Below are 14,450 nucleotides of genomic sequence, written 5' to 3'. Positions count from 1 at the left end.
GCTGTCTCAAATAGGTTGGCGTATTTTCGGCAGAAAAATACACTTCTATTTTTTTATTAAAAAAATAAAAAGGCGGCAAAGCTAATTTTTTCAATTGTTTCTACTTTTTTCTGTGAAAATATATACGTAAGAAAGTTGCTTTTGTAAAATATTTCTATGATATTTATATTTCTTGCACCATTTTTGAGAAAAGCACTATATATGACTCGGCTGGAAGGCTACTTGCTGGCTTCGGATTCAATTAAACGGACTCCCAAGGTCGTCCGTTTAAAACGAATCCTCAGCCTGCAAGTAGCTACTTCCGAGCCTCGACAATAATGTACTATTATTTTCATTTTACACGACGTAAAGCCCTTCCTGTCATTAAATTTTGCTCCCTAGAATCCGATGTATGCATAAATATAAACAAAAGTGTAGGAACTCACCAGGTGGAATGTTTCTGTTATAGTCTGAAGGTATGTCGTACGTTTGCTGCTCCAGGTACAGGATCTGGCTGGAAACAAGGTTCACTGATTAGGGTTCAGATCATATAGGGTCAGGTGGGGTAAATATAAGACACGGGTAAAAATAAGACACGGGAAAACTAGGACTGCAATAAATGAAATGAAAGACAAAGCATTTAACACTCGAACACATTGTAACCCTATTTAAAAAGAAGTCTACACACATGGCTTTTTTTAAATGGTATATAGTAATTAAAATAAGTAAAAAAAAAATGAGTATTATAGTAACAGCACCAGTCATGGGACATTTAAGAGGAAATTTGGAGTATTTATGATATTTCCCTTGTACATGTAAATGGTCTTCCGCTTAGCGTGTTAAAAGATGAAAGTCCTATCCGCCTTTCATGTTTTAGGCGTGTTGTATCAAAGATACTGCAATGAGTTTCCACATAATTAACAAATTAAAACTATGCTTTTTTTCTCCAGTCATGGACACCAAAGCTCCAGTAATGGGCCCCCGGTAATGGACGTGGATCCAGTAATGGGCCCCCTATAATGGACATTGCTCTATCAGTAAGTATAAAATATTGAAATGGGGAATAAGTTATGGCAAAAAAATCAATTTTTGGTATAAGCTTTTATCGCTGAATGTATTTTTCTTTCCACAGCCAATTATTATTGTATTAGATTCATCGAGACAATTCTAATATACCCAAACACAATTAGTTAGGGTTTATTGCGATAAAGTTCCCATGGCCACCTCCTGTCTCCATCATCAGATCAAGTCCATGTTATCATAATGTTGCATTATCATCCGATTTGCATACTTAATTACGTACTTACACAAAATTTCAACTGAATCGGAAATCGAAAAGTGGGTCAAATTCAGCTACCAAGATTTGACCCACACTAACTAACAAGGCAAGTTAAATAAAAGTTTGGAAAAACGATATTAATTTATCCTAAGTCCGAGAATACCTCCTAGTTGACATATTTCGTAACTACATTTTACTTCTGTATTGTTTAAAACATGAAATTATGGCATGGCAAGCATCATTATGTCAATTGTCCCATCATAGGAGGTATGCAGTTTTACAGCTCCTATAATGGGATTGGGCCAAATACCACTATTTTATTACATCTGTGGAGTCACAACATAGTGTGTTGTATACCTTATCTCATGGTAAATGCAATTAACAAAACACATTCTAGTTTTCATCAAGTATTCATTAATTAAAATTTAATAAATTAACTCACCTCTCTTAGCGAAGTTGTTAAGAATTTTTAGTGATATTTTTTTTCAGTGGCACGACAACTTTTGGGTTGACGCACATTTCTTAAAAAATAACCGAATTTAATAAAAATTCAAACATAATCAGCTCTAGGACTCTTATTTATGATAAAAATATATCCAGTGTTTATAAACTACTTTTATTACTTATTTTAGAGGAATTGTGTTTTTTTGTCCCATTACTGGTTCCGTGTCCATTATAGGGTATACTACTATAAAAACTTTGTCTTATTTTTACCTGTGTCTTATATTTACCCTACCTGACCCTATTCATTTGGGCCGATTTTTATTTTGTTGTCGTTTTTTCTTTTTCGTCAGATTTCGATAACACATTGGTAAATAGATAGTGTTTTTTATTCCTTAGAATATTAAAAAAATCCAAAAAATTGTCTAAATCTGACCAAAAAATATCGACAACATTTATTTTGTAGTCGATATTTTTTTGGTCAGAATTTGACAATTTTATGAGCCCATTTATGATGAGTCACTAAACGATTCTCCGTTACAGGACCAATTTTAAAATGAACCTTTTTTAATTAGCATGCAAATACTGTGATCTTGACCTATGGTGGCCTATTGTTACATATATTTATAAATTTGTAGTCAATCTTACATTTTTTCATAAGTTTGATATTCTTTGTATCATATTTACTAATTAAAAGCATCCAGCCGCCAGCATCCTTGGTACAATGCCTCAAGGGCCTATTTTAGATTTAAGCTAGTTATTAATATCGTTTAGTAGTACCACTGTATATATATTGTATTTACTAGGTATCTATATTAATATAATTTTATAATATAAATCATGTAGTTATACTTAAACGTAAATAAATTACTTAATCCTTATTTGCTTTTATCAATCTTAATTGTGTAGACATTTTGTTATCACACAGACAGAAGTTAAATAGATTAAAGTATGACTTCTTAGCGTTAGTCTTGTCTCGCTGACATTCTACGTGTTTATAGGAAAAGAGACTGATAAATCCAAAAAAATCCAATAAATACTCTTAGAAACACTAATAAAACAAATTAGGAATAAATCGAATTGGAAAGACTAGTAAAAGTTAATAGTAGGTAGATGGTACTCACATTCAATTGTATTTTTAGGGTTCCGTACCTCAAAAGGAAAAAACGGAACCCTTATAGGATCACTCGTGCGTCTGTCTGTCTGTCTGTCTGTCTGTCCGTCTGTCACAGCCGATTTTTTCCGGAACTACTGGACCAATCAAGTTGAAATTTGGTACACATATGTAAGTTTGTGACCCAAATACGGACATGTAACGTAAACAAATGAATTTTAAACATGGGGGCCACTTTTGGGGGGTAAATGAAAAAATGAAAAAATTTAATTTTTCAAACTATATCATGTTACATATCAAATGAAAGAGCTTATTGTAAGGATCTCAAATATATTTTTTTTATAATTTTCGAATAAACAGTTTAGAAGTTATTCAAGAAAATAGACAAAAAATGACCATTCCCCCCCCTTATCTCCGAAACTACTAAGTCTTCAATTTTTTAAAAAATACATGAAATAGGTCTATACCTATAGATGACAGGAAAACCTATTAGAAATGTACAGTCAAGCGTGAGTCGGACTTAATTACAGTTTTTGATCCGACCCCTACGGATTTTTTAAAGAGATTTCACTCACGTTTCACATAAAAAATACATTGTTAACAGTGCCGGATTACTTAGAGTAGTAGTTTTCTTAGAGTAATTGGTGATAATTTTCTGATAAGATAATCATTTTAAATATATAACGGTCTTACCTACTTACGAGTAATTGTAAGGTCAAATTAAAAATAATGTTTAAAAAAATATGTTAAATTGAGAGCTAGCTCAAAGTTTTTTGTACTCGTCGACTTTAATGGTTGAATTAATAAAGACTTTGTAACCAATAAGCAAAACAAGCACGTGCTTACGGCACCACGTTCAGGGGGGGCACCAAAATGCCAGGTTGAAAAAGGTGAACAAATTTTAAAATTAGGGACAGACACATCGTTTTTACCACACGATTTTTTTAGCTGTCCAAAAGTTAATTTGCAAAAATAATGGCGCGTAATTCTTTGGGAAACAATCGGTAGCAGTAGAAGAGTCGTGATTACATGCATAGATTCGATTTCAACCCATTCTTTTGCGGTTCGGCGTTAGGTCTTATGCGAGGCCTTCTGCCTTACGGCAAAGTTGATCTTCTGCCTTAATTACATTTGGGCGTGGATCCAAATCCAAGCTTTCCTCTTTCGCAGCTGGGCCTACTGCCTTTCTCACACTTCGCCAATTCAATTCCAAGCTCTCTGCTTTCTTGCATATTTTATGCATGAAAACAACCTCGCTCCCTTAAATATCGAGCCCTATGCGAAGCTAGGCTGATAGAAAACTGTCCCATCCCTTCTCTGTATGAAATCCTGGATTCGCGCCTGGTTGGGACTAAAACTAAAATTGCGTTTTTATATCGAAAAATTTTCGCGCTCGCTTCGCTCGCGTTTTCAATAACTTTATAAGGTATGATAAAGGTGACATTCGGGTGGCGACTGCAGCAACATTACTCTGTTGCAACGTTACTGCTGCAGTACTGTAAACTTCCGTGATAAAATGATGTGACTGATTTCCATACTAAAAGTAAAAATGTACAACTGTCTATCATATTGCGTTTTTATATCGAAAAATTTCCGCGCTCGCTTCGCTCGCGTTTCTATTACTTTCTAAGCTATGATAAAGGTGACATTCGGGTGGCGACTGCAACAGCATTAGGTACTCTGTTGCAACATTACTGCTGCGGCACTGTCAATTTTCGTGATAACATGATGTGACTGATTTCCATTCTCAGCTGTAATGCGGCAATGAACTTCTCTCAATTTACCAAAAAATCAATGTAATCTTGATGACCCTAGGGAGAGGGGGCACCTAGAAATGCTTAGGGCATCAAAATATCTTAATCCGGCACTGATTGTTAAAAATTGTGTAATATACGGAACCCTTGGAACGCGAGTCCGACTCGCACTTGGCCGGTTTTGTTAAGCAGGGCGACATGTTCAATGTCCCGAGTTTTTGGTTAGGATTCAATATAATACAACCTTCTTTGATTGTGTTGTTTTATTACATCAACAAAAAATGTATAAAAAAGTGCCCCCAACTTTTTTTCTCGTATTTAGGATCAAAAGAGCTCGAGTATCTGAGTGGAAAGGATATAAAAGTTGTAAAATTACCTTGCAAGTTTTATAATACCTTGTCAATGTAGTTAAAATACATGAAAGTGAGCAATATGTGCAATGTATACTAAAAACAGAAGAATAAACGTCTAGGCAATAATAATTTAAAATTCATTACAATAAGTAGCACCAGCAGACTGACAGACAAGCTACTTCAATAATGCACCAAACTGCGCCGACAAACTAACATATGTTTACCTACGTGAAGTTTACAATGAAATTTATTTATGTAACAGATAATGCATAAGAAGATTCCACTAATACAATTATGGGAAGGCGAAGAATTGACTTGGCATTTGCGTGGATTAGGGCCACTAAGCTGAAGGCCTACCGCGAACCACGTTCGACGTGTTGCCTCCCTGTCACACTTACGTACGAAATTACAAGTGCGACAGAGAGGCAACGCGTCGAACGTGGTTCGCGGTAGGCCCTCTGCGCTGCCAGAGACAGTTTAGGTGCGTAGGTATTTCCTGATACATTGTTATCTATTATTCTTGTATAGTTTGTTTACAGTTGACATAGCTAATGGTTTTTATGTTAGTGTAGAAGAAACAAAAGTGTTGGGTACCACATTTTCTTAATAGTTGGGGTTTAAACTAGGGCATTCTATAAAAATGTCGGGTACGTGATGCAATTTTATATACACTTCTGATAAAGGTAAGAAGCCGCTAATAACGTTTTATAATTATTTAAACGGTATATAAAAAATGCAGATTATTAAGGTAGCTGCCACATACGTCAGGTCCCCAACAAAATAGGCTTTTTTTGGAATGCCCCAACTATATATCCCTTGTTTGTCCAAATATTCGTGTTGCATTTAGCCTACGTACAGTGGCCAATCATTTAGCCGGGGCATAGAGAAATATAGTAAGAATAGAGTGCTCACTCCATAAATCAGTATTGATACCAAAGCGATTATTAATTTCGCAGTCGACATCTAGCATCGAGTAGCGGAATTATCAGTACCGCTACTTGATACTAGAATTCTAGTTCTAGTGTAGAATGCTAGTGTCGTGACTCACGAAAATTGTATTGAAGAACAATTTGCAACTAAAATTAAAAGCAGAAGGAGTTGAAAATAGAGTTCCGGTTAATCTGGTTATAATATTAGCTGAAAATTGTTGAGCATTAGACTTTTCGGTCGTTGGAACATCTATTGTCAAGTAGCAGTACTGATAATTCTGCTACTCGATGCTAGATGTCGACTACGAAAATAATAGTCGTTTTGGTACTTAAACTGATGTATGGAGATAGCACTCTATGTACCTATTTTTTTCTCTATGGCTGGGGTCAGATTTGATAATGAATGAATATGTTTCGGTTTTGAGTTACTAAGTAAAACTATGGCAGTGTTTTTAAAACGCGCCGTCTTAATTTTATTGTTCTTGATTTTCTTCACATGAATAAAACAGCACTTTCTTGAACTCGACTGCACATGAAGTAGGTATATTAATTACACGACCGACTGGTAATGAAATATTGCATGTTTGAGCACACGAAGGCGGCTACAAACTAAAACGTGTCACAATGAAGGATGACGGAAATTGTATATTGTTTATCGTTATAGGTCATCGCTTGCACTTGTAACTTTAGGGCTCCTTTTCTCACCCTTGCTATTGTTTTAGTGAAAGTAAATGTTACAAGCCTTCTAATAACTTAATAAAGAAAAAAAATGACAGATTAGGTACACAAGAACACATTTACCGTAGTAAGAATAAGCCGCAAATATGCATGGAACTCCGCATGTAATAAAGCTATAAACATTTTACCATTTATTTCATTGACTCTTCTATTTATTTCTAGGTAGAAAACTAATTTTTGCAAGTCATATCGATCCCGGCTAAGATAGGTATTTACTTGAAAGGACTTGTTCTTATCTAACTAAAATTCAAGAGCAGTGCGAGAGCTGTTAATATAAAGCCCGACCAGAAATAAATGATTATTGTCTAGGCGCTATTATTCTCATGTATGTAGTGACAGTTCTGTTTAGTATGAAAAAATTAGTTCCAATGTAATTCCGCAATATTGGGCGTGATCATATATGACTGGTCAGGCTTTACCTACTTATTACGGGTATTGGTAAATTCTTCGATGCTCAATTAATCGTGAGATGTGTTCAATGAAAATATGTAGCCATTAAAAATCACATGTTTAAGTATATAATTAAGAATTTACAGGTGCACAGCAGAAAACGATTATTTTATTGCACTAGGTGCCTATTAAATAAATATGATTCAGAAACTAGTCTGATTAATATCCCTGTAGTTAAACGCGGAAAAGGAAATGTTCTTGTAACATTTCGTGACTAATTATGATGCATTTTAAAATAATAGGTGCCTAAGTAAGGCAGCCTTGTGTTATAAGAAGGTATTCGTATGTAGACATATTTTTATATATACCAGTACATGTAAAAAAGTAATTAAATCTGTTTATTTCATAAAAAGCATGCATATTTACAAACTTAACTACTAATCTTAAATTAAAAATATTTTTTGAGTTAAGGAGTCTAGGTAGTCATGAAGACTTAATTATACACTACTATAACAGTTTTATTATATTGTTCGTGTGGATTCGATTATTCTCTCATTTTAAGCATGTGTTTGTTTAAGTTGCACGTTGCAGAAAGCCACAAATGATGTAAAGTGTGGTCCTGAATTCAGCTGCAGTAATTTTAATTGAACTTATTATAAAAGGGTATAGCACAGCCTACACTTTTGGAAAATGTAGGCTGTGCTATATCTTAGCCGGATACTACATTTTTCATATTCGTGAGTTAAAAAAATAGCAGAGTTTTTTCATGAATATTTCAAAATGACAATAACAAGATCTTAAATGTAAAGTACCTACTATTGAAGGTAAAGACCGTATCGTTAATTATGGGGACAACTTTACTTAGCCGTTTTTTTTGGTATTATATTTTTATTTCAAAATTAATTTGTGCTTTAATAAGGTACACATTTCGTCCTAGGAGCTCGACGTAAAGCATATGGTTTGGACGAAATTTACCCAATCCTCTCGAGTAACGTTCTCGTCGTAACAATAACGACTGCTGACAAATACTACAAGAAAATTTGCGGTTTGCGAACAAGACAATATCACACAAAAAAATCGTACTATGTAAACAGCAATTACACATGATTCGTATAGCGAAACATCTGGACAAAGTCTAAGCATTTCTTTTCGTTAAAAAAAAAGTTTAGGATCTGTGCATGGTGGCCTTTTAGAGAATATGGCATGTTACTTACGACCTTACGACAACTCTGACTTTGACATCTAATATAATATAACTATCATGGAGCGTTTCTATCGATCCGCTCTAGCGATGGATCAACGCCATGAATGTCCGTTAGGCTTTGGTTTTTAGCTTATTCTTCTAACTGTCTCCGTCATTTCGCTTGCATCAGAAATTGAAGGGATTCCAAAACGTGGGGTGAAAAATAGTTTTTATGTAAAAATAAAAATTCACCACATTTATTCCGCAGCTGCTCAATTGAACAATCATGAAGAGGACACTTAGATAACATGTTTTGGCAACCTATTAACCTGTTGTTACTTTAAATCGTACCAAAGAGTCGCTGAAATAGTCTCAAATTCAGCTCGATAGGCTTGTCCGGACTGTATTTGCTATACCGTATTAAAAGCATCATAAAGTCCCTAAAATAAAAAAAATGTCAAACATTCTTAAATCAGATATAGCTTAAAAATACCCTCAGATCAAACTCTTAGAACATAATAATACAAAATAATACACATGCCAACAGTTAGACCAGGTTTTATCTGTCCCTATACTTAACGATACAGTCTTTAATATTAACTTACGCTCTAGAGACAGAATTCCAATGCCGCCATCTAAACTAATAAAAATGCTTCATTTAACAGAAAAATTACTAAATATTTATTAGACAGCTGTTTTTACTCACTGCAAGAGTTCTTAGATAGTTAATTATAGTAATAGTATTTAATATAGTACTTATCTATATCTAATATCAGTATCGCAAGTTAAAAATATTTGTAACCGTTTAAAAGATGTATATTATGTATATAATATGATGCATGATCGCATGGTTATTATAAAAAATTTATTAAAGATAGCCTTAAGCCATAGTAATTAAGTTAGATTTAAGTTATATTGCAGTGCCCTACAGGGTTTCATAGCTGAACCAATACAATGTACCAACCTGTATAAGCTATGAAAGCAATACACTGCAATGCACTGATTACTGAAGGTCTGCAAAATGATAGGAAACGTAAACATGACATTTCGATATTTTAATGTGATTAATACTGAAGAATACTCATTTCTACCGGAAACTGCCGGCACGCAAGTGGAGGCCGATTCCGGTTTAACAATTTGCTATATGTGTTCATCTTGTTTTGATACGACCTTGACCGTGATCCCTGCCCGACCATAGTGGTACCATGATTACTATGCGGCACAAATTCATGGGATTGGTGGTATAAGGTAGTACCCAAAAATTATGATTCTGGGCATTATTGAAATGTTACTCCAGTCACGCCACTGAGGTATACAGGGTAGAACATTTCTATAGACTGAGCTGAAAGGATCTAAGTGATCTACAATCGAGTTATTATAATCGTAAAGCGGGATTAAAAAGTAAAACAAAATCATTAAAATGAAATATTTTTATATCAGTGACAACCCTGCAAAGTTATTTACATTTTAAATTGACACATGTCATGTCATTCAATATGATCTACTTGGTTGAAACATTCAGATATTTGCAATAATGTTTAACAAAATGTATCTCAAAAATGGTTAGAAATATTAACGTGATCAATAAGTGAAAAATAAAGTACGTAGCTTAAATAATTCCCCGTGTGCGTAAAAGTCTTTCGTTCTGTTCCACCCGATATGGTGCTACGCCGTAGCCCATAATATTAATTGTACTCTGTGGCCGCTACGAACATGAAGACTGTGTAGTCCTTTACAGAACGCAACATGTGCACTGAAAGCACAGAATAATTAATAGTACTACCGTACAGAAAGGAAACTTCCTACAAAAACGAAGTTTGATAGCGGTTCAGGGTCGAATCATGCTGGCCCTTTCTAATATGTGACACTATCCCTTTCGGCTATTTAGGGTTGTCAAAAATCAAGTGATTATCTTATCTGTGGTCGTGCACGCAATAAGGAAGTCAAGTGGTGCCAACCCTAATAATTGCTCGGAGCAATGCTGAGCCCAGCGGAGCCGAGTTTGACCGAAGTCAGGACAGGAGTTTCGCACCCCTGCTGAAAGCATGAAATCGCTTATAATTATAGGTACCTTCTAATGCCGCTTGCAATCAAGTTCCTATTGGCCTATTTTAGTTGGCAGAACTAGGATAAATTTTGACGTTTACATTCAATGTATTACTTAATTTTCCTACTACATATTTTATTTTTAATTTCTATATGCGTTCAAAAGTACTTGTATTTTTTAAAATCAAATATTTGAAATCGTCAACTCATATGATGATTGGTTGGACTCAGCCATATTCAAATACTACATACAAGTGTTTTACGGGCATGATATATGAATCCGTCTCCTGAAGTAGGTAAGAGTTATTATTACAATATAAACAGACGGTTGAAACGGTGTTTAATTGCTTTAGCTGGCTCGTCGGACATTTATGATTCCCGAGAACGTTACGTTTCTATTGTTCTATTTTAATTTAGCACCCTCATAAACGCATATGCGTTTGCGTAGTTTATATATGTAGATATTTACGTAATTTTTTGAGCGCCGTTTTACACTAGTTACAGTCTATTAGCAATTTACGTGTGGAGTAGTGGATTCCGAAGATAACTATGTTTGACGGGAAATTGGGAAACAGCATTTAAATATTTTATTTGGGACTATTTTTAGGAATATAGAAAAAATACAACCGTATAATGTTTCATAACAGCTCGTGGCACTTGTAGCACAATCGGACTGCGACAACGTTCGAAATCTCTAGAAGATTCCTTAAAATTGTTATGTACGTTAGTCCGTTGTAGGTACAGTCACCTGCAATAATATGTTACTCTTCGAAGGCCGCAAAAATATGTGACACGCTCTTATAGCTCTACAAATAAGATCGTGTCAGATATTTTTGCGGCCATCGTTGTGTAACATATTATTGCAGGTGACTGTACGTTGTCTTGTTTTAGACAGTTAGCTTATTTGTACTATTATGTCGATAAGACTGAAAAACTTATGATCCGTATATTTATTAGAACTTACTGATTGTATTCAATGGAAGACGAGATTTTATAAAATTTTATTTAGAGACTTGACACAGTTAATTGACTATTTGTAATCCTTAAGAATTACTCACGCTAGAACGGGCCGTGCCCGGGCCGAGGCGTCCTACATGTCATTTTCTATGACGGCTGATCGGTGATCACGTGGTGCTTTCCATAGAAAACGAAGCGCCGGAAGCTCCGGCCCGGCTCCGGCCCGGTCTAGCGTGAGTCATCATTTATGCTATTTAGTACGTATAGTGTTTATTTTTTATCAAAGTTGTTTCTCGTAGATCCGCGACAAAGCTATAAGCTATAACAATGCTGAAATGCTAGTTTCAAATAAAGCTTACACAATGGTGTGCCAAACACAAAGCCGCAATTGTGGCTGTGGGGAAAGTCGAACTTGTGTTATGATATATTATTTTAACATTTCTTACCTACTACTTGTTTTCAAATGTTATCTCAGATGGCCTGTAGGTACTGTCTGTTTACGGAAGTGCATTACGACCATTAAAAGAAATTTAAATTTCGCTGTCAAATAGTACTTCGGGTCATTCTCATACATGCAGCGCTTTAAGGCATACTGTAGCTTTAAAACTAATGTTAACAAGTTAACATATCAGTAGGTCGTACAGTTGATTGTTATAAAAAGAAAAAAACAAAGGAAACATCGTATTTATTTCCTTAAATATACAGAACGCTTATATTTTCAAAATTATTTTATATTCCAATTAGGCACTTAATCTTACCAAACTACTGGCGTGTAGGTGTAATTTGTAACTGAAATTTATTATAATTGCACATACCGTTGGATATAATCTATAACCTAACGAAATTTTCCCCGTCTTAGATCTCCGTTCAGAAGAAGCATCCGCATATTTCACTCTGATTGATTGCGGCCACCTGACCAGTGGACATGTAGTCGGAATTAATACTATAACGTTGCAAAATAATCTTTGTGGCCTTGGGATAGAGTAGCTAGGCGAAAGGGCAACGGTCTGTTGAATATTTATTGTGATTGTTATAAGCGATTATAATTCAGTCATTTGACACTTTAAAAGCATGTTAGTACAGTCGAAGTCAAAAATATGTTTACACTTTTGCACCTTACTCCTTTGTAATAAGGCGAAACATGTAAACATTTCTTTGGCGTCGACTGTACCTATATGGACCCTACTACGGACGCTTTTGTAGCACGTACTACTGGAGCCATATTCTATCATCATCATTTTAGCCTCCAGTCGCCCACTATTGTACGTCAGTACGCCGTTTCGTTGGCCAGTCTCATCCAACCCTGGGATTTTCATCAATCCGTCAAACATTTTGGTCCACCTACCATCACTGTGCCTGGCAACATGTCCCGCCCAATCCCATTTAAGCTTGGTAATGACGTCACCCACGTCTCGTACCTTAGTGCGGTGTCGGATCTCGACATTCCTCACTCGGTCTTAAAGTTTAATGCCGAGTATGGCGCCCTCCATGGCTCTCTGTGCTACTCGTATTTTATGGACATCCTCCTTAGTGAGCGTCCATGTCTAGGCACCACCGTCCATGTTTTCAAGCATTGTGGAACGTTAACGGATTTAAGGATGTCCGCTAGTTTAGTTTAGTACCTAAACACTGCTTCTTCGTATTCTGAGCTTCGGTGTCGATTCCTATAGCGTTACAAGAACGGTTAAATAAACTTCAGCATTCAGAGAAGTCGATAAAAGATTTGCGGAGTTATTCTAAATAACATTTGTTCTCGAGTTTATTCGAAGTGTTCGAGTGTATTCGAGCAGCATGGTGCTGTCCACTCTGCGCATCATTTGGCTGACGAAAGAGATGTAAAAAGAATTGTCGTTTATATTATACGTCTAGTCTGCTCTGTCGAGGTTAGATGTAAAAAGTATTGTCGTTTGTATGTCTGGTCTTGCGATGAGTGTTTGGCTGTGCGCCAGTCGTCTGCGCAGATCAGCTAACGCCAGTCTGCTGTGTTGCCATCCTATGCGAATGTTATAAAAACTGTATGTGACCCCGATATCGTTTGAATAGGCCTAAATGGAGGTAACGCTTATACTGGTGCGTATGATGCGAACGCTTCCTTGCGCTCTGTAAATAGTTGAAATGATGATAATGGCTTAATCGAGTTATTTTTTGTGCATCGGCGCTTGATTTTGCAGGCGTATTTATTATAAACCTTTGAACTTAGTTATAGTTAAGTATATCCTTATATCAAACAAAATATCATACTTGCTCATACCTCTGAATAGGCATTATAAAAGAGCGTGAAGTTTATTCGTTAGTAAATTTTGAATTTTAGGAATATTAGAAAGAAGGATATTGACAATATACGGACCGCCTAATAAAACTTAATTTAACGTAGACAAATATGGGTAAGTTGAATACGAATGTCAAATTTGTAGCGTGAACGTTAAATTCGCAAACAAGTTCTCCATCTGAAAGCCACACAAAGAGACTAGGTATAACAATAAATTCGGAGCATGCCTATTCCCTTATTGTAGTGCAGTAACTATTTCAAAGGAGTTTGTAGGTATTTCATATGTGATAGCAAAGAAATAGTCAATGGGCATAATACTCGCGGGCCGAATGTCGCGCAGATGGTGCTGTATGTAAATAGCACTGGCTCATATTGGTGTGTATTTTTGCTGGGTGAAATTGTAAACAATATTACATATTTCTTTTTCCACTAACTATGTATGATCTCATGTATTTTAGCCGCGTTTGGGCTAATTGTAATTGTCATGGCTCATAAGATGCACTACGGTTTTTATTTTAAATACAAATACTAGTGGCTATGTGAGCTGTAGACCTCGCGGGCATATCTTATTGGGCACGATGACAATATAGTAAATAAAAAAAAACAATACGAAAAGTTTAAAAAAAATACAAAAAGTTATATCCCGGCACATAATTACTGGGGATCGAACCCAGACCTTCTGTGCAAACAAAAAAAGCGAACGTTTACAAAATACGCCATGATGGTTTTTACTTAAGGTGACGAAATTTAGCTACTCATTCTCAAGTAAAAACTAAATATCTTATTACCTCCAAAACCAGTGAAATAAAATTTCTGAATTTTTGGCCATTTAATCTGTAAACATGTCTCAAAAAGAGTACACTCTTATGATACCGATACGACTATTTGTTTAAGCGCGAGCTGTCACAACTTTTCCATTTTAAAAAAGTTCCAAAAACCGGCTCGACAATTTTTTTTATCGAATCATAGAATTCGGTTACAAAATTTCACGAGAATCGGTTAAGAATTGCGACCCGTA

The 14,450-nt window shown here is 35.5% G+C and overlaps 1 protein-coding gene across 5 annotated transcripts in view; it reads right to left on the bottom strand.

The window, feature by feature from the left end:
• Positions 1-14,450, bottom strand: part of LOC134793147 (glycine receptor subunit alpha-2-like) — a 31,096-nt gene that overhangs the window by 9,751 nt on the left and 6,895 nt on the right. For 4 of the 5 annotated variants that reach the window (XM_063764726.1, XM_063764723.1, XM_063764725.1 and 1 more), the window contains exon 2: positions 426-493. In XM_063764726.1, coding sequence (XP_063620796.1) covers positions 426-493 — 68 coding nt within the window. The remainder of the gene's footprint in view (positions 1-425; positions 494-14,450) is intronic. The other variant, XM_063764727.1, reaches the window with a different exon arrangement.

This window comes from Cydia splendana, chromosome 8 (assembly GCF_910591565.1).
Source record: "Cydia splendana chromosome 8, ilCydSple1.2, whole genome shotgun sequence".
Classification (NCBI taxonomy): domain Eukaryota; kingdom Metazoa; phylum Arthropoda; class Insecta; order Lepidoptera; family Tortricidae; genus Cydia; species Cydia splendana.
This window is presented reverse-complemented; position numbering and strand designations above follow the sequence as displayed.